The following is a 19,291-nucleotide window of genomic DNA, read 5'->3' on the forward strand; positions in this document are numbered from 1 at the left end:
CCTGCGCATTCTTGCTGTTCCTTTGTACCTGTTGACTAGTTGACGAGATTTTGCGCAAACATGGCCTCTGACACTCTGATTCCCGACACGCGAGTACTTGCCATCGCCAGCCACGTAAGACTCACCGCGTAAAGGCATATTTGAGCTAACACGCGACAGGTGGTACACGGGTGAGTCGCGCAGCATAATGGTTTGCGCATGCAGCTGACTTTGAGCTGAGCTATGTCGGCAATAAAATGGCAACGTTTGTCATGCAGTCGCTAGGTTGCGATGTGTCCGCGATCAACACGGTACACTACAGTAGGGTTCTAGAAGCGTCGAACCTACCATGTGCCATGGCTAACGAACAGGCAATCACACGGCGTACAAGCAGACCAAGGGCACAAAGACGTCAGCGGCTGAGATTCTCGAGCTCTACGAAGGCCTCCGTCAGTCGAACCTCAGCAACTTTGACGTGCTCCTGACGGGATATGTGCCGAGCGCCGAGGCGGTACAAGCGATAGGAACTATTGGGAGGGATATCAAGTTCAATGCGGGCACGAAGCCAGGCAGCTTTTTCTGGGGTACAAAACATTTGAAACGATCATGTAGAAGGAGGGCTGACAAGGGCAGTGCTTGACCCGGTCATGGGAGACAACGGCAAGCTATACATTCCCGAGGATGAAGTGCCAGAGTACAAGGCATTGCTACGCGAGGCAGACCTCATCCTACCCAACCAGTTCGAGGCAGAGTACGTGTGCCTGTGCAGTGGAACTTGACGTAGGGGTTGTTAACAGAAGATGTAGACTACTCTCAGAGACGCCCATCACGGACCTCAAGTCTCTTGCAGCCGCCATCCAAGTGCTGCACAAGACATATCGGGTTCCACACGTGATAATCACATCTCTGCGTCTGACGCGCGACAACCAAACAGTGCCATCAAGACCAGTCTCCAAACCGGGTACAGGCACGCACACGCCTTTGGAAGGGCAATCGACAGACGCAGCAGCACCGACATGCATGCCACAAGCAGCACCAGCGCAGAATCCCGACGACGACGACGACGACGACATCCAAAACCTGACCATTATCGGCTCCACAGCAACGTCAGACTACACGCCACGCCTCTTCCGCATCGACACGCCCCAGCTCCCCCTCTTCTTCTCGGGCACCGGCGACATGTTCGCCGCACTCACCATCCCACGCCTCATTGAAGCCGTGCACGCAGCCTCAACACCAGACGCAAATGTAGCCGCAACGCCCAGCTGGCGCTCGCCCGACTCGGTGCCGCCCACGCAGCTCCCGCTCGCCAAAGCCTGCCAGAAAGTCCTCGCCTCCATGCAAGCCGTCCTCGCAAAAACTACCACGTCGTGTCTGCGCAAAATGGCTGATTACGATGAGCGCGCTGCTGCTGCTACTACTACTACTACTCCTTCCGACGCCTCCCCAGAAGCCAGGCGCGACGCCGACAAGAAACGCCATTTGGCGCTTATGAATGCCAGCGAGGTCGCCGTCGTCAGGTACGCGAGCGATCTGCAGGATCCACCCAATGTAGATAGGTTTGCGCCGCAGGAGGTGCGTGAGGGCGGCGGCTTTGGTGCCTAGGAGTGTGGGCGAGAGAGAGAGAGAGTGCCGGATGCGTTGCATGTGCTGCATTTGGGTGTTGGGGTCAAGGATGGGGGGGGGGGGGGGGCTGTGCAGGTTGGTGGTGGTGGTGGTGGTGGTGGTGAGACTGAGATTGAGATTGAGACTGAGACTGAGACTGAGGCATGATGTGTGTATGAGAGAGAGAGAGAGAGATTTAGAGTTGGTTTTAATGGAAATAGAAATAGAAATGTATACGTATACATATGTGTGTGCGTGGATCATGTCGGTGGATATTTGCAGCTTCTATCAGACTCTAGTCCATCTCTCGTGCCTTGTTGCTGTGCTTTTGGTGCATCTGGTTGAGTCCTTGACATGGACTTTGCGAGAGTGCTCACAGAGTGGTTTTTGGAGGGTTTCTCCTCGAATCCACATAGGCGTCTCAATGGCACCATGTATAACCCAAGCAATAATCATGGTCATGGCCATGACACGCCAGCACTCTTGCTAATACAATACAAGCTACAGACACACTTGTCTAAGCCTTTGTACCTTGTTCTTCCTTGGACTCGTCCTTGGCAGTTTCTGGCACCACCACCGCCGCCGCCGCAGCAGCAGCAGCAGCAACACTGCCAAAGCCGCCTGTACTTCCAAAGCCGCCAGCGCCTCTCACACTCTCTTCCAGCTCCTTGACGACCACGACATCGGGCATGACAATCTTCTCAACCACGAGCTGGGCAATGCGGTCGCCAATCTTGACGGGAAAGTCCGTGTCGGACAGGTTTGCGAGGATGACGCCGACAGGGCCGCGGTAGTCTGCGTCAATGACGCCGGCGAGGGTGTCGATGCCGTGTTTGTATGCGAGACCCGAGCGGGGGGCTACTCTGCCGTCTGAAGGTGTGCATGTTAGTATTGACATGAAGTGTGTGTGTGGCATTGTACAAGAAGAAACGGGTCACTTACACGTCCCTACAGGCACCGAAACCTTGATGTCGGTGGCGACGAGGGCGCGGCCGCGGGCAGGAATCACCATGTCGACGGCGCTGTACAGATCGTGGCCGGCGGCAAAGGCACTGCCCTTTGTCGGGGCCTTGGCGTGCTCGCTCAGCAGCTGGACCTGCAATTGCTGCTCGGCGGCGGCGCCAGCAGCAATTGAGGGGGCAATCGGGGCGGGGGGCTGCAGGGCAGGCATCGTGTGGTGGGCGGTTGTAGTGGCAGCTAGCGGCGTGGGAGTCGCGGTGCCGGAGTCTGTGCCGCGCGGTAGGGTCGACGTGGTGGTGAGGGGAGTGGGGTCAATGACTTTTGTTCGTTTGGGCAGCGGGGAGGCGGGCAGAGAGGGCGGCTCGTGGGCGGGCAGGGGGGTGTCGGACATTGCTGGGTGGAAGAGAAAAAAAAGAAGATGGTGTGTCGGTATCGTGAGCTTGGAGGGCGTCGGTTCGAGGGGGGGAGCGGTGAGGGCCAGGCGATCAAGACGCGCTTTGGAGTGGGGAATGGCGAGACGCGCTTTGGGGGCGTGTCATTGGCTGCTTGGCGAAGGTGGGCTGTCTGCTTGGGGTTGTTGCTGCCAATGCACACACACACACACACACACATGTCGTGAGCGTCTTGGTGTTGGAGGTATTTCGCTCATGCTGGCGTGCGTTTCGGCGTGTGTGGTGCTCTGAGCATGCAGTGCCTGCGCAGGCTGCTGGCGAAGGCGTTCAATGGGTCATGGTGCGATGACGTCGGGGCGTGGTGGTTTGTCAGATGGCCAAGAGCCGCGGGGGCTCGTCGAGGGGTGGCTGTGTTGCTTTTCCAGCATATCGGCTTCCGTGTTTGTCTGTGTTGGTGTGCTGCGGCAGACTCAGGGCATAATGACGTGAAGTGCTGTGTTTCTCTCTCGCTCTCGCTCCCGCTGTCGGCGTGGCCGCGCCTCCATGTGCATGTGGTGATGGATGCCTCGCCTCGCGTGGGCCGGTGTTTCAGGTGGGGCAGATGGGTACGGTAATAGGCACGGCAGGGGCAAAAGTACGGTACTGGTACCAGCGCACGGCGGGCGTCACGCGCTCAAGTACCTCGAGGGCGTACCTTGGTACCCCTCATGCTCGTGACCTGAGGCCGTTGAAATGTCATGGCATGGTGCAGCGAGAGAGAAAGGGACAGGCCATGGCGGCGTCAGCGGGCGTCGATCCAATTAGAGCCCCGCCCTGGATGCCCCGACTTGACGGGCATCGGCGACAGTGACAGTGCCGTGGCCGTGGCCATGGCCACGGCCATGCCATGCCATGCCGTGTGGTGTGGTGTGGTGTTGACAGGCCGTGACATGTGCCGGGCAAACGCCGGTTCTTGTCACTGCGCGCACAGCCAACGGCGGGCGTGACGTGAAGGAGCCGCGAGTCATGACGCCCGACTGGCCACAGCGACAGCAAAAGCCGACTCGGAGCAAAAACAAGCACAAGATGCAAGCGACCAAGGCCCAGCGACGGCGAAGAGGCCAAGGCACGTGTAGGCGTCTTGGCACCACGCCTTGGGCACTCAAGCTCTAGTGCTAGCGAGAGCGCCCACAGCCAGCCACGGCGCTGCTCCTCTCGTCTCTACCCCTCTACACACCTTGCCTGTACCTACGCACATACTACGTACTACTACTCCACGCCACATACAACCCTCTCCCACCCCCGTCCATGTCGTCGTCGTCGTCGACGCAGCGTCACACCCTCCAGCCCGCACTAATCCCCGGCACGCCTCTCGTCTCCAGACGCCCCGTCTCGCTCGACCTGGTCCAGGTCCATGATGGCTCAGGCCCCCAAGCCCACCTGACCTGCTGCTGCTGGTATTCAGTCCCAGGCGCACGGGGTGGGTGGATCCCACAGTTGAGCCGCAGCGGCGAGGCCGGCCCTCGCCCGACAAAATTTTCTGCCTGGCGACGCATGCAGCAGGTTGCATCCGACCAGGTCAAGGCCCTGCACACACTCAAGGCCACTCTGTCGCGCCTAGTGCATGAAAATCTTCCCGATAGTTTGGCCAAGCGCCTCGTGTCCGGCCGCAGCCTACCGTTGCCGTCCCATCTGGTTGGCCGACTCTCGGCTCGCTGCCCCCCCTCCAGAAACTCAACACAAGCCTGCCCATGCAGAGCTTGTCGAGCCTCACGGGGTCCGGAGAGAACTAATGCACCCCACCAACCCGTCGTTCTCTCGCCCCCTGCGAATGGCCAGACGCAAAAATTGTCGCACTACCGCAATCCCCGCCTCCCCCCTCCCCCCTCCCCCCCCTCCACTGTCCGCTCCGTCCTCTCACAGCACGCCGTGCCGCCATCTGTGCGCCGTTCAATACCAGCTACCAGAGTAGGCCATATTCCAGAAAACGCTCCTGCCGCCTTGCCCTCCCCAGCCCATCGCGGAGAGACTGCCCAGATGGGTGAGACAATAGGCGATTGTCTCCGCACCCTCTCCACCTCCATGACTTTGTCGCCCTGGGGTGACGAGTAATGCATCCCACTTGCACCCCACCCCCCTTTTTTTCTCTTCTTTCTTTCTCTGGGGAATCGGCCTGAACAATACCCTCGACCGAGCAGAGGCAAAAAAAAATTGCTGCCTGACCACATGTCCGGCATGGATGGATGAGGTGGTTAACCATTGGTGACGTTGGGGTATCCCATTTGATGGACCACGTCTACCAAGCTCTGCGCTACTGCCGTAGTGTCCGACCATGATGCACCATTAGACGCCACACCTTGACTGGGACTCCCAACTGCAACTGCCAAGTCGCTCATGACTACCCGCGTCAGCGGACTGGCACCTCAGTCGCCCAACGCTTGCGAATACGCCTGCAAATACGCCTGCAAATACGCCCGTATGTGCCCTGGCCTCCAGGCACACCACCGCCGAACGACTGAGCTTTGCTGTGCACTAGCCGCATCTCGACTTCCGCTCTGCAAGACCTGGCCAAGCCTAGTCCATCACAACGCAGCGGCTATCATGACCGCACGCCTGCAACGTACGAGCAGCATCCGTCTGGTCTGCTCTAGCTCGCATACTAAGCATCACGCTAAGCATCCCCAGCCCCATCGGCCCTAGTCCTGTTCCGGCCCTAGTCGCGCCTAGCGCCTCTCCCCATGCTTCTAGCCTCCGGACTGGGGAGCTGCCCATGGAGTTCCCCATGCCCATGGGATCGCGGTCGCAGCACTACTTAAACATCGTTGATCCTCCTCCAGGCTCACCTTCTCTCTTCATTCGAGTACACTCCTCCCTCCTCTGCCTCGATCTGAGTCTCCCCTCACTACACCTGCCCCGTCTACCTGCATAGTCGCCAGCCATGGGTGTCATGCTGAAGAAGCCCGAGGGCGTGGCTGGTTCCACCATGCCCGCCATCTTGGTCGGCTTGTTCGTCGCTTTCGGTGGTGTCTTGTTCGGGTATGCAGCCCTGGATCCTCGCCCCCAAGTCTTCTTGCTAACAGACCCTGCAGTTACGATACCGGTACCATTGGTGGTATTCTTGGAATGCACCACTGGCGCGAGCTCTTCAGCACCGGATACATCAACCCCAAGGACCACATGCCCGATGTCACGGCTGAGCAGACGTCCCTGATCGTCTCCATTCTCTCGGCTGGTACCTTTTTCGGTGCATTGACCGCTGCCCCAACTGCCGATCTCCTTGGTCGTCGCCTTGGCCTCGTCGCCAGCAACGTCGTCTTCTGCCTTGGTGTCATCCTCCAGACTGCTGCCACTGCTATCCCCATGTTCGTTGCTGGTCGTTTCTTTGCCGGCTACGGAGTCGGTATGATCTCTGCCACCATTCCTCTCTACCAATCCGAGACCGCCCCCAAGTGGATTCGTGGTACCATTGTCGGTAGCTACCAACTCGCCATCACCATTGGTCTCTTGCTTGCCGCTATTGTCAACAACGCTACCAAGGACAGGAGCGACACTGGCTCTTACCGCATCCCCATTGCCGTTCAGTTTGCCTGGGCCATCGTCCTCTTCTTCGGCTGCATCTTCCTTCCCGAGACTCCCCGCTGGTTCATCAAGAAGGGTCAGCACGAAAAGGCTGCCAAGTCTCTTTCCACGCTTCGTCGTCTCAACATTGAAGACCCGGCCCTCATTGAGGAGCTGGCCGAGATCACGGCCAACCACGAGTATGAAATGTCTCTCGGCAAGGCTACCTACGCCGACTGCTTCCGTGGCAACCTTGGTAAGCGCCTCGCCACTGGCTGTCTTCTCCAGTCCCTTCAGCAACTCACTGGTGTCAACTTCATCTTCTACTACGGAACCTCCTTCTTCCAGAACTCTGGTATCCGCAACCCGTTTGTTGTTTCTATGATTACCTCGTGTGTCAACGTCGCCTCTACCTTCCCCGGTCTCTACCTTGTCGAGAAGTGGGGTCGCCGCAACCTTCTCCTCTTTGGTGCCGTCGGTATGGCTGTCTGCCAGTTCATTGTTGCCATTACCGGTACCGTTGCCGGCGTTGACAACCTGTCGGCCCAGAAGGCTCTGATTGCCTTTGTCTGCATCTACATCTTCTTCTTCGCCTGCTCCTGGGGCCCGGTCGCCTGGGTTGTCACTGGTGAAATCTTCCCCCTCAAGGTCCGCGCCAAGTCTCTCTCCATGACCACAGCCAGCAACTGGCTCCTCAACTTCGCCATTGGATACTCGACCCCCTACATGGTCAACAGTGGTCCCGGTAACGCCAATATGGGCGCAAAGGTCTTCTTCGTCTGGGGCGGATGCTGCTTCATTTGCATCTTCTTCGTCTGGGGCATGATCTACGAGACCAAGGGTCTGTCTCTCGAGCAGGTCGACGAGCTCTACAGCAAGTGCTCCAAGGCCTGGCAATCACCTGGCTTTGTTCCTTCGGTATCTTTCCAGGACATTCAGGACATGCACGCCGACACTCGCCGCGCAAGCCTTACTGAGATTGAGGCTGATGCTACCCGCAAGAGGAGCGCTACTCACACCGAGTACCCCGAGAAGACGGTCGTCTAAGCACCACCTGTCTACTCTCAACAAACGCGATATGATCTGAAGATGTTGTTTAGGGATATGATGTTGATTGCATGACCTTTGGTTCATGAGGTGGCATCATAACGCTGTATTCTGTATATACCTCTGGTGATGATTTATGAGTTTTAATGAATTATTATCAACTATGTTTTATTCACAATCACTACTTTGTCCATGTACCACGCCTTGTTACATGACTCGCGTTTCAATCTCTCTCTTAACCATGACTCTGCGGCTCACAACCCCCCACCAATCTACATCCCCAATGTCCATGACTCTGCAACCTACATCCAAACCCGAACCTCCGAATAACTCTTCCTCAATAAATAAACACGGCACACACGAAAGGACAGCGAAGTTGTGTAGAGAAAAAAAAATGCCTCACATACACCGGGATCCTGGCCCGTCCATCCGTCGTTCCGCCCTTTTCTCACGTTCCAACGTCACATGGGCCGTCGATACGGCCCGTTTTCTCTCTCACTCTCACTCACACACACACACTCTCTCTCTCTTTTTGGACCTTTTTTGTCGTTCTTTTTTCCTTCTTCTTCTTCTTCTTCTTCTTCTACACGCAGTCTACAGTATGGTACATGTACATGTACATGTACATGTGCTTAATGCTTAATTAGTGTTACTAGCGCTCTACCGCTACCGCTGCTGCTGCTGATGATGATGATGATGAAGCTGACACCCGCTATTATTGTACAATTATTTGCAGCGTACATACCACACCGCAGCTTACCACACCGCAGCTTACCACACCGTACCGTACCGTACCGTACCGTACCGTACCGTACTGTGCAACGTGCGTTTTTTTTTCTTTTTTTCTTCTACAGTCTTGTTGTCACACATATATATACCCTTTGAATGGATGATTGAATGAATGAATGAATGAATGAATGAATGAAGACTTATATATATATATATATACGTACGTAATATATATATACAATGTGAAATCCTTTTTTTTCCTATCTATCTGACCAGGCATGCCCTCCCCTCCCCCCCCCTTCCCTCCCTTTCCCTCCCACGTCGTTTTGGTCTTTCTTTTTTTTCTTTTTGCAGAGGTTGCTTCCGTTTTGTTTGTTTTTTTTGGCTGGTTTTGGACGTTTGGATACATGTATCAAGAGATAGAGAGATAGAGAGACAGAGAGAGAGAGAGAGAGTGTGTGTGTGTGTGTGTGTGTGTGTATGTTTTCTATACGTCAGAGGGAAAATAACTTGGAAATGCAATATGCAAATGATGGCTATGCACACTTCTTTTTTTCTTCTTCTTCTTCTTCTTCTTCTTCTTCTTCTTCTTCTTCTTCTTCTTCTTCTTCTTCTTCTTTTTTTTGGAAAGGAAGGATGAAAAAGTCCTTGCGCTCGAATGAACCGGAAAGCGTATACGTTTTCGTGTGTAGGTCTGATTAGGGGGAGGGGGGGTTTTTTTGAATGTATCTGTATATCTATGTGTGGGTGTCTGGACTTTGGTTGGTGGTGAAGGGGCGTTTTCGATGGGATAAGGAGAGTTTTTCGGGGAGAATCAAGGATCGGATAGAATTGCCACATTGGGATTACGTGCTTGGTTTTATGGGCGGATGCATGGGACGGATATGGATGTAGGGGTTTTTTTTACGTATATGTGTAGGTACGATGGAGGCGAAAGAAAGGCCGCGTTGGTGCGACATAGAGGGGTGTGGCTGTGTGGCAAAGCAATGTGGCATGGTGCATGGAATATTCTTCCTCTTTTTTCTTTTTTTTCTTCACAGGTCATAACTGGTTGTAGAGAACAAAAAGAAAGTTTGTCTGAGGGTCGAGTTTCCGAGCCAAGGTTCTTTCCGACTAAGATGTGGTGAATTCGTTTTATAGTTTCAAGATCGGGGGCGCTACAGGAATATTTGGATGGGCGTTTTGGATGAGTGCATGTCGATGATAACCTAATCAGTATCGAGTGTGTTGATGGAAAGGTGATTACACGTGCTAGCAAGAGAAGACAGATACAAAGAAGGAAATGTAGGCTAGCAAGGTGGATTCTAGGAGGGGAAAAAGCAGTGTTGGGGAAACGTGGGGTTGGGGTAAGACGGGCTGTGGTGGGAGCGTGGGGACCCCTTGTTTTCCAATCCATCTTCCCATCTTGACTCAAAATTAGTTTTTCGCTTTTGTTTGCTTCTAGAGTTTTTCTAGCGGCACATTGTACCGCGCCGCTCTCATCTGCAGCACCATTCCGTACATGGAGAAACACACCATATCTTACCCAAAAGACGAACACGGCACGGAGCATACCCGGCAAGCAAACTTACAGGTATTCGACATTTCGAAACCTTGATTGAAGTAGGTTTGTTTGCTTCGAGGGGCCCCGCGTTTATTGGGGGTGGGACGCATGTTCCGGAACAACAGAGGCCCAAATGTAAGAGCTAAACCCTTCTTGGAAACAGGGGGCTGGGCATCACTACCTATTCCGTGTCATTTGGGGTAAGCTGGTAATCTGGGTATTATTGTTGCGTGCGGATATGGTGTAGGGGCCGTTTTGGCATCGAGATGAGCGGGAAAGACCCGAGGTGGTGTTTTCGCAATTGCTGGGGGACTGAAAGGTATTATCAAAGCATGTGTTACGTCAGAGTGGTGTGGCATGGTCAAGTGAGCATTATAATGTTTAGTGTGATGGTAGTAGGTTTGTTAACTTGCTTAGGTGAGAACGTGGCGTTCGAGAAGGCTAGGCTGGACGGATAACTGCGTGACGTATGGGAAGTACCTAGTGCACGAATAGCGCCGCTACCGTGTGCTTAGCTGGTACTAGTTACGAATGTACTGCCCGCATTCACGGCACTGTGTTCCGGGACGATAGATTACGTACGAGTCATTATTCAATGCTATCTTGTCGACTGATCTGGCCTTCATAATGTCATGCAGTTCATATGTCTTTAATCTAGGTTCTGCGCACTAGACGAAAGAAACTGGTAGGTTTGAGACAACTAGGGAAGAGGGTGATGCTAGTGGTAAAAGTTACGTTTCTTGTGTGTTGAAAACGATAATGTAATCTGTGCATGGGTCGTGTTGGAAGAACGGGATCTGCTGCACGCAGATCACATGTTGTTCGTTGGAAGACACTAGACTGGTCGTTAGTTTTAAGACGATTCAGTTTAGCCGCGTGCAATAAAGCGATAGCAACTGTGTGTGTAGATCGTACTACCGCTATGTAGCTCTTCAAACTTGACTAAACACGTACATATTTTGCGAATACATCAATGTTGGCAATACAGAAAATCATACCGAGCATGGAAATCACTACAAAGTGGACTGGATGTTAAAACCGCGAGCACAGAGCAATGCATGCACTCTTAGAGGTTAGAGGCATAGAAAGCAGTGCTGACATATCAAATATCCTCATCTTCGAGATGTGTCAAAGACAGTAATCCGACTAACGTTTTATATAAAAGCCTTCGCGGAAAACTTGAATATATTATCTGCAGTGCTGATCTATAAGTTAAACAACCTAAATAGAGCAAATTCTCAAGTTACCAGCATATACACTTCCAGCTGTCACCGGAAGCAGGTCAGTTGAAGCGCGAGGCGGATTCTACCATGTCTCATTAAAGCTATAATGGTAGAATATGATTTCGCAGCTCCATTTTTATCAGTCATCGGTTTCCTAGCTCACGGCATGCATTTTCGCTGTAACATGCATTATGGATATGCGCTACTCTTCATAAGCCTTCATGGTCACTCACACGTTCCATTCTTGTAGCAAATATATTATCGGGATATATCTACTCTACCTTCTGCATAGTGCAGAAGGTTAGTCTTTTTGCACCACATATATTCTATCTAGTAGCAATAAACATCGATATATCAATCACTTATAATGGTCTTGCATGGCAAATATTCTTATCTGTAGGGAGCATAATACGTTCGCTGTCTATAGCTGTTTCTGGTGAGTACAAGAGTAGAGTACAAAATATCCGCTATTGGGTTTTTGTTTAGCAAAGACTTGTAGAGTGTTCATGTTGTCGGCTTCCATGAGACGAAACAATTTTCAAAAAATTAAGTAGAATACAAGGCAACGAGCAGAGTACAGATAATGCGCTACTACTATCTGCCCACATTAGGCCGCCTGTGGTGAATGCTACAATTGTTAGGTGCAACGTGAGTCACTGCAAGGCTCTAGAAATTGGATCGTCAGGAGAAATTTGGGTCCTAAGAGAGATCTTGGTACTTTCACAAAGATCTCAGTACAGAATATCAAAGATTCAAGTGGAGACTGCCAGTGAGATTAAGGATGGGCAGTGAAAGAAGAAAATGTAACGGCCGCCTGCATCACCTTGATTTGGAGTTGAAACTGAAGTTTTAAATGAGAAGGGTTGCGTAATTAAAAAAACTCCTTGCTATTAGCAAGCTACATTGTGTATATTGAAGCCAAACTACAAATCTATGCCAAGCAAGTGGCCTTTTGCCCTAGGAATGTTGTATTTGGAGAAGCATACATGTGCTATTTCTATTTAGTCCCTCAATTCATCTGCTGGGCAGCAACAATTCCGAGCTCGTTGTATCTAAGCTCGCCCATTTTTCAACCATCAAGCATTCGTTCTCGTGTTCCCACGACGCACCATCTTTATTAAACGGGCGCCTGGATGATATATCTCCCTATACTGATAGCGAATAAATCTAACTATGGGTATCGAAAACATTAAACAATTTTAGATTCGCTTGCATATCACCTAATCGAAAAAACCAACAAGTTAACACACATTCAGAGGCCACGGATATGCCCACTAATATTCCCACTTAGTTTGCAGACCCTGCGTCTAGGTTTCGACTCAAAGTTTGAGATCAATGTATTTATTAATGAGGGATTAAAAAAGATAATTAAGTATAGTCATCCTAAGCACCGACTGAAAACACTGTGTGTTGTTGATAGAAATGGTATGCACTGTATTAGCGGATTGCAACACAGAAAGGAAATTTTGACCCGTAATCAAACTGACCGAGTTTTAAGAAAGAAAATGAGCAGATTGGATAGTGGGAAATAAAGATACAAACCTTTAAAAGTAAAGTTCTGGAGAACTTTGTAAGGTGAGCGATGGACATTGTAGTCTAGGCTCCGGTTTAAGAGGAGACTTAGTCCACATTACCTAGACGAAATATATAGCACAGAGCGTGTTCAATCTCACAGAAAGAATGTAAGTGACTGCAATGGAATATAAAACTATTTTGTCGTGTAGCTCTGCGTGTGGGAATCTAGTGCGAAGTAGAGGGCGCTTTGTTTCTCGATTCTTCTCGGACAACTCGACCACATGATTGAGCGAATGCTCAGGGAGGAAAGGAGGAATAGGCAAGATATAATGTGTAACAGACGTTTGTAAAAGTTTTATTTTTATTAGTCATATACCCCATCTCCATCTATGCTATTACGCTTAGCATGTTTCGATATTACAATGACATCTATAAGAGCATAACTGACTCAGTTCGCAGCTCGAAACATAAACAGGGAGGCTTAGAGCATGAATTCGGAGCTATAGGCGAGGTGTAGTTACTATATTATGGATGGTAGTATTGAATTTCACGACATCAGGATGCCTTGCAAAGTCAACATTCGGTGATGAATAAGAACGCGGAAATAAGCCTAGGATCAGCATCTAAACTTCGATATTATCAGAACAGCTGTTCAACGATTCTGATTCAACAAGCCGGATATTACTGCCTATAACCGCTATATGCACATGACATATTAGCAACATGTTTGATTCGTGCGCTCTCTTTGCCACAGTCCTAAAAATAGCGTCTCAGGTAATAGTGAAGTATGTATCAATAAAGGTTGCAAGGATTTTTTTCATGTCATGAGCAATGTCAAATTGCTTTTATTGGGTATTATTAATCTATAAATCTACACGCTCGACACACTCGTGCTGCTACTTGGATTTGCCTTTTTATGAGCAAAATGGCTTAATTCCATGCCCACGAGCGACTGCTCATCGCTTTCTGTGTGCCGCACTTCAAACGTTTTCGTATATGTGATGGCAGCTGGATTCCCCCTTGACGCGGAGGCGAAGGACTTTTCTGGCCGACTGGCTGACGCGCTGCCGACGTGTCTGCTCGCATAGCTTTGGCTTCCGGTTCCGTAGTACGGCTGCTCGGTAGCCTTGGTGGTGCCCATAATCTTGGGAAACATGCGAACGAGAATGATGCGTAGTGCTGGTAGGCAGGCGCAGATGATGCCAATGTTGATCTCGAGGTTGGACCAGTTGAGGACGCTGGTCTGGTCCCAGGTTGGATTGTTGGAGGCGGCGAAGGTGACGAGAGATCGAAGACGCAGAATGGAAATGACGGTCACACTGGATAGAGTATCAGTATGTGAGGTTAATCGATGGACTGGGGTTCAACTCACAATGTTCCTACACAGAACATGATGGCTACGCCAAGCTTCTTGCGCCAAGATAGTTGTAATTGGAAGACTTGGTGCAAAGGCAAAGCAAGCATCCAGATATCCAAGACTATGCTGATGATGGCATTGGACCATGCAAGAGCATTGATATTGATGCATTTACCAGTGCCTTCGCCATCCCATCTCGTCCAGTAGGAAGAGATCGGGTTGCATTGGAAGATGGCGACAAAGACGAATGCGACACCACTGAGACAGTTGACGGCTACAGTTGCCCAGAGGAGTCGCTTGGTGATGGTTTTTGGGAAGATCCGAAGGAAGAAGAACAGAAGCGTAAGCTTCAAAAGGGCAACCTGGAGGAAGTATAGGATTTCCAAGACGTAAAGGTATTTGACAAACTCGGTGATCTGGTCAAAACTGACGGTCCAGACATCTCTTCCAAGTCCGTTGGGCACGGAAAATCTGTCAATGATGATCACAGACGGCACACCACAGATGACGGCGGCAAGGACGCTGTAGTCATCGTATCCTAGTTCGCCAGCGGAGACGATGGCCTTGTAGACGAGCCTGGTAAGTGCGCACACAGCCGTCACAACCGCAAGAATTATGTTACTGACGCGGGCATTCTCACCCGAATAGCGTATCGGGGCGTGGCAGACTGTCGCCGTAGCATTCTTGGTTGCTAGATGGATGATTAGAAGTGGCTACAGCTGTGACAAAGAGCTGCTTACACAAGGCCTGTTTGAGTGTACATGCCTGCAACAAACAAGTTCCAACATTTGCTTGTAGTTGCTCATCCATGCAGATGCAAATCGTATCGGTCGGTTCACATGATGACTGTGCAAGAGCTTCCTTGAGGCACACTTGCTGGAAAGCAGAGTCAGCAAATTTGCGAAACATGGATCAAACAAGACATACCGCGCATTGAGGAAGCTGTTTAACTGCCGATTGTAATGTCAAATCCTGAGCAAGCACCAACTGCATCCATGCCAGCAATGAAAGCAGCAATGGCAAGCACCTCATCCTTGCTCAGGAGAGAGTGCCGTGTTGCCCAAACGGCCAGGAACCAAAGGGACGAAATGTATAGGACTGGTGTTCCGGAACAACCTCTTGCTTTGAGGATCCACGGGGGCGGGGAGGAATATCTAGGCGTATATAGAACTGCCAGTCCTAGCGGCTAGTCCGCAGGGGCTTGCTCCTATATGAGACCCCCAAGGCACGCGGATGAGTACCGACACATGGGGCTATGGGGCCGCGGATGGCAACTGTAGGGTCGTGAGGGAGGTGGGGCTCGCGCAATGCTAGTATCTTTGTTCGATGGACATGCCTCATCGGTACCAAGGTTGTGATCCCCTGCTTTCCGCATAGAAGGACCTGCACTAGGTTCCATGATGGAGGAGTACAGCCAATGATCGAAGGGACATTTAGGACGGCAAAAGGCACCCCGACCGGCTGAAGTAGGCCTCTGGTTATGCTTTGCAGGGCAGATGCTGCCAGCAGCCGAGCAGATGCTATTCACAGACAGTCGACTCCTGGCGTTGACGAGAGTTTGGCGACACATGCAGAATTGACGGGAGGCAGACGCTAGAGTGCCGCGGAAGTTTCCCTGACTGTGTCTAGCGAGCAAAAACATGATGGTCCAGCCGCAATCGGTGTCTTCCGATGCATAGAATCCCCAGATATTGGTCCATGGTGTGGTGAGACACGGCAAGTCATCGTTGAGCCGTAATGGAGCCGGAAAGTCTACCAAAGACGGCCTTCCCTCCTGCCAAGACCAGCCCGCCAGCCGCGCACGACCTCTCCGCCACCACTAACCCAAGCGCTATGCTCCACTACCGGCTATGCCATGTGAAAGTCGGCCGAATATCGCCCCCCTCTCAGCTGCAAAGTCCTCTTTAGCTTCTTCACTCACATGGTAGACCCATACTTTGTTTTCTGACCGAAGATCATGTTCGCAATGGCGTCGATCAGCTGGCGGCGGCGGCGGATGCTGCATGTGGCAAACGTCTTCGCAACAACAAGAACGACAACAATGGGTTTGTTGTACATAGTGGACGCTTCCCGCTGTCTTGCACATGTCAATGCTATACATAAACCACGGGCGGCCTAGGAATCACCTTCCATGTCAAGCGTGCTTCTGTAACACCAGCATCAATCAAAATAGCGCAATATCCCGCTCCACAAGACATGCAACACTCCCCCTTCCTCTCCCATCGTCCGGGTTCTCTCTTGGTCGACTTTTGCCCTCGAAAAACCGCTCCATGACATTCAACAATTTTCGAGCTGAACCATGGGTTTTGTGCCGATGCAAAATTCTACAGTCTAGGAGACATGCCTCCGAGCCGACAACGCCACATCCGAAGCCCTCTTCGGCTGACGTACACTGTTGCGACATCTGCCGTGTCCTGGGGCATTTCCGTCTTTCCGAAGTTCCACCTCGACGCCTCTCGCTTGGAACAATCGCCTTCTGGATCTTGTCAGCTTCCATGCTATGAGCTCAAAGCCAATCCTAGCTGACACTGATACTGCAGCCCTACAGGGTCTACCTGACACAGCATCGAAACGAGGCTACAAGACGGCGCAAAGTCCATTGCTGCGCCCGCAGATCGCCCCCCTTCCGCACGGCTGCCATCCGAGTCAAGGCGAGCTAGGCCTCTTGGTCATGGCGTGGGATCTGACTTGCCATCTCCCTCCACCGCTTCTCTTCATTCGCCATGAAGCATGCGACACTGTGATGTGGCAGTTGCAGACGTTACGTCCCACGGGAATTATCCGATTACTGGCGATCACGATGCAGGGTCGTCACGTGGAGTGCATGGATTCACCCCTATTCTACGCCGAGTATTTGTCTGCATGACGGATTCTACGATGCGACGCCAGCTAACTATCCAACACTACTGACTCAGACAGCAGCACCATGACACAGCCTCCATCGTTCCGATGGGTGTGCTATCCGCCATCGTAATTTGGACAGCACACCTATCTGCCCTCAATCCAGGCTGTTGGTCTTGCCTTCATCTTCGTAACCACACCAACAAGCCTCTTTCTGCCATGTGTCACGCCATTGACAAGTAGCTAGAGCCTCTAGCGCCAGACTTGGAGTTTATTGGAAACTTGCATGGATAAGCACGAGGTCAACGCGGTCACAGCCAAGAGTCCCAAAGTGATCGCACTCGCATGGCTGTCACTGTGGCATCCCGTATTGTATGGCAAAAATCCTCGGATCGATGCGGGGCGATCACCCATTAGCCTGTATCAAACGGTCAATCACCGGCACATCGCATCAGTCGGCGATCACCCTGACTCATGTATATCCAAAAGAGGTCACTTTTAATCCGCATCGACCGAATCTGTGCTATATGCGCCTCCACATCGACCACGCGCATTCCCAATTGGTAGGATGTCGCTGCTTCTCAAGACTACACTGGTAATTACTGGTTTCCCAGCTAGCTAACCTCCTTCAAACGTCCTCATCTGTCTACGGCTGCGCTTTGGAAAATAAATAGCCTCGAGGTACCCGGCGTCTTGGTTGTTCTTACGACTAGCTGCATTGGCGGCGTAGCTATATTGCCATGTGGCCAGCACAGCAGCCGGCACTATGACTACTCCAAGCGCAGTATCCCCCTCCAATTCACATGCAGCTTCTCCTCCTCGCCGACATCGATTCCCCGGTCCATCTGCACCTAGTCACCGTGACATTTACCCTCGGCCTCAACTCATCTCTGGCATTGATCTGCCTCGACGGCCGTACGACTGTGATGCCAACCGCTTTCCGTGCATCACATAAGAACTCTAATTGCTACGTCACCTGTTTAGGCGCAGAACAAAGTTTGCCAAGACGACGATCGCTCTCTTTCGGCACGCGGCAAATTCCAGTTTCTTTCCCCGGCTGAGCATGGTCTTACGATTGGAGCAGTAGCCTGTGTTACAGCGTGTGTAGAGTTGAGGGGAGCTACCACTCCATGGTCAAGTGATCGATTAGCTCCCGTGGCCAGCCTCCCTCTCCATATACCGTCATTTCACAGAACGAGCCGCTACATGCGCTTTCGAAAGACAAGATTCCGGCTGTAGACAATGCCGGCTGGGCTGCTGAGTCAAGAATTGCTAGCTATATTGCATGTCATGGAGTAGGCCAAGTTGCCGTCTTTGGTCGTTTCCAATAAAGTTTTAGAAATCAGTATAGTGCTTAAAAGCATGCCGGATTAGACTTCATCTCCACCTCCAGACAGTCGTCGAGATGCCTCATCCAGACTTGAAAGTGAGAAAGAGTGAATTCCAACAATCTACCCAGCATGAGGACTGGGATTTTCTTTCTCTTCTCTGGAATCTACAAACAAGCAAGCCAGTCAGAAGAATGAATCAACATCCCTCTATTTGTGTAATACACAATGATGCCTCAGTTTGTTTATATACAACTTCAAAACCAACTATATACCACTCACAACGAGAAAGCCCCTTCGCCTATCAAGTCCTCAAACGCATCTGGAGCAGCCTATCGAGACGGTAAATAGACATTTATTTCATGTCCTCGGAAGACAGCATGGCAAACCATTCACGGCCCGCGAGATAAAATCTAAAAGACTGATATCCTAATAAGACTCCTCCTGCAGCGCCGCAGCAGTAACACCGCAAACACTCCATTCATGCAGCACAAAGGACGTTTTACTTTCAAATACTTATCCAAAAAAAAGCATTGCTATCTATACCTAGCGCTTCCATTTTAGATACTTGCGATTTACCCATGTTAGCCACGATCCAACAAGTAAGAAAAAAGCATCAAGAGGTATTAATTGCGCAGATCATATACAATACATACATATGTCCATGCCTTTCTTTCTTTCATTCTTGAACTGATCTCAACTAAGCCCAGATATTGCCCCTTCGCCCTTCTCCCAGCTCAACCCAACCAGATCAACACAAATCCAGCCAAACCCAATCCACCACGCCCCCAGCTTTTCCACCAACACCGTGCTTCGCCTTGCTGGTTTTCCGCCATGTATACACAACGATCGATAGAGAGGCGCGGGCATATAAGAAAAACATGCAGGACATACATACACACGTAGAAAGAAAACTCAAAAGGAAAAATCTGATATAAAAAAGGGGAGGGGAGAGAAGAGAGAGAGAGAGAGAGAGAGAGAGAGAAAAGGTGCATCCCACGTAGATACATACATACATACATACATACAAACAAGGCCGCAACCCAAAAATCAAACCGAACCATGACAATGTCATAGCGTAGCATAGCATAGCATAGCATAGCACAACGCTGGGCCATAGCTCGAGACCAAGATCCCAAGGTTTTTGCGCGGAGCCAAGAAAAAAACAAACAGAGAGATACGAAGAAGAAAAAGATATTCGGAGCCGAAGAACGGTGGGGAGAGGAAATTGGTGT

At 51.2% G+C, this 19,291-nt stretch overlaps 5 protein-coding genes across 5 annotated transcripts; 3 read left to right on the plus strand and 2 right to left on the minus strand.

Annotated features, from left to right (window-relative positions):
* Positions 1 to 52: 52 nt before the first annotated feature.
* Positions 53 to 1,610, plus strand: SETTUDRAFT_168072 (uncharacterized protein). Its single transcript, XM_008025298.1, has 6 exons — positions 53 to 114; positions 160 to 170; positions 221 to 300; positions 351 to 563; positions 613 to 730; positions 786 to 1,610. The coding sequence occupies exons 1-6, from the start codon at positions 61 to 63 to the stop codon at positions 1,582 to 1,584; spliced, it is 1,275 nt and encodes a 424-aa protein (XP_008023489.1). The 5' UTR covers positions 53 to 60; the 3' UTR covers positions 1,585 to 1,610.
* A 157-nt stretch (positions 1,611 to 1,767) lies between these two features.
* On the minus strand, positions 1,768 to 2,859 carry SETTUDRAFT_148316 (uncharacterized protein). The gene is made up of 2 exons (XM_008025299.1): positions 2,527 to 2,859; positions 1,768 to 2,454 (listed from the first exon to the last, which is right to left on the minus strand). The coding sequence occupies exons 1-2, from the start codon at positions 2,753 to 2,755 to the stop codon at positions 2,102 to 2,104; spliced, it is 582 nt and encodes a 193-aa protein (XP_008023490.1). The 5' UTR covers positions 2,756 to 2,859; the 3' UTR covers positions 1,768 to 2,101.
* Positions 2,860 to 4,223: 1,364 nt separating this feature from the next.
* On the plus strand, positions 4,224 to 5,027 carry SETTUDRAFT_38151 (uncharacterized protein; the record flags this gene model as incomplete). Its single annotated transcript, XM_008025138.1, has 1 exon — positions 4,224 to 5,027. One exon carries the CDS (start codon positions 4,224 to 4,226, stop codon positions 5,025 to 5,027), a length of 804 nt encoding a protein of 267 aa, XP_008023329.1.
* A 754-nt stretch (positions 5,028 to 5,781) lies between these two features.
* Positions 5,782 to 7,698, plus strand: SETTUDRAFT_168073 (uncharacterized protein). Its single transcript, XM_008025300.1, has 2 exons — positions 5,782 to 5,951; positions 6,005 to 7,698. Exons 1-2 carry the CDS (start codon positions 5,854 to 5,856, stop codon positions 7,518 to 7,520), a joined length of 1,614 nt encoding a protein of 537 aa, XP_008023491.1. The 5' UTR covers positions 5,782 to 5,853; the 3' UTR covers positions 7,521 to 7,698.
* Positions 7,699 to 13,387: 5,689 nt separating this feature from the next.
* Positions 13,388 to 15,120, minus strand: SETTUDRAFT_128580 (uncharacterized protein). Its single transcript, XM_008025301.1, has 4 exons — positions 14,815 to 15,120; positions 14,628 to 14,763; positions 13,903 to 14,578; positions 13,388 to 13,849 (listed from the first exon to the last, which is right to left on the minus strand). Exons 1-4 carry the CDS (start codon positions 14,917 to 14,919, stop codon positions 13,402 to 13,404), a joined length of 1,365 nt encoding a protein of 454 aa, XP_008023492.1. The 5' UTR covers positions 14,920 to 15,120; the 3' UTR covers positions 13,388 to 13,401.
* Between the last annotated feature and the right edge of the window lie 4,171 nt (positions 15,121 to 19,291).

This window comes from Exserohilum turcica (assembly GCF_000359705.1).
Source record: "Exserohilum turcica Et28A unplaced genomic scaffold SETTUscaffold_14, whole genome shotgun sequence".
In the NCBI taxonomy this organism is placed as follows: domain Eukaryota; kingdom Fungi; phylum Ascomycota; class Dothideomycetes; order Pleosporales; family Pleosporaceae; genus Exserohilum; species Exserohilum turcicum.

Excerpts from the sequence above, each read along its gene's own strand:
- SETTUDRAFT_168072 (XM_008025298.1), top strand. The coding sequence starts at position 61 with ATGGCCTCTGACACTCTGATTCCCGACACGCGAGTACTTGCCATCGCC. Across the intron at positions 564-612 it reads GCCAGGCAGCTTTTTCTGGG|TGCTTGACCCGGTCATGGGA; the intron begins GTACAAAACATT and ends TGACAAGGGCAG. Across the intron at positions 731-785 it reads CCCAACCAGTTCGAGGCAGA|ACTACTCTCAGAGACGCCCA; the intron begins GTACGTGTGCCT and ends CAGAAGATGTAG.
- SETTUDRAFT_128580 (XM_008025301.1), bottom strand. The coding sequence starts at position 14,919 with ATGAGGTGCTTGCCATTGCTGCTTTCATTGCTGGCATGGATGCAGTTG. Across the intron at positions 14,764-14,814 it reads AACAGCTTCCTCAATGCGCG|CAAGTGTGCCTCAAGGAAGC; the intron begins GTATGTCTTGTT and ends TCTGCTTTCCAG. Across the intron at positions 13,850-13,902 it reads ATGTTCTGTGTAGGAACATT|TGTGACCGTCATTTCCATTC; the intron begins GTGAGTTGAACC and ends TACTCTATCCAG.
- SETTUDRAFT_168073 (XM_008025300.1), top strand. The coding sequence starts at position 5,854 with ATGGGTGTCATGCTGAAGAAGCCCGAGGGCGTGGCTGGTTCCACCATG. Across the intron at positions 5,952-6,004 it reads TTCGGTGGTGTCTTGTTCGG|TTACGATACCGGTACCATTG; the intron begins GTATGCAGCCCT and ends CAGACCCTGCAG.
- SETTUDRAFT_148316 (XM_008025299.1), bottom strand. The coding sequence starts at position 2,755 with ATGCCTGCCCTGCAGCCCCCCGCCCCGATTGCCCCCTCAATTGCTGCT. Across the intron at positions 2,455-2,526 it reads TTCGGTGCCTGTAGGGACGT|ACGGCAGAGTAGCCCCCCGC; the intron begins GTAAGTGACCCG and ends GCACACCTTCAG.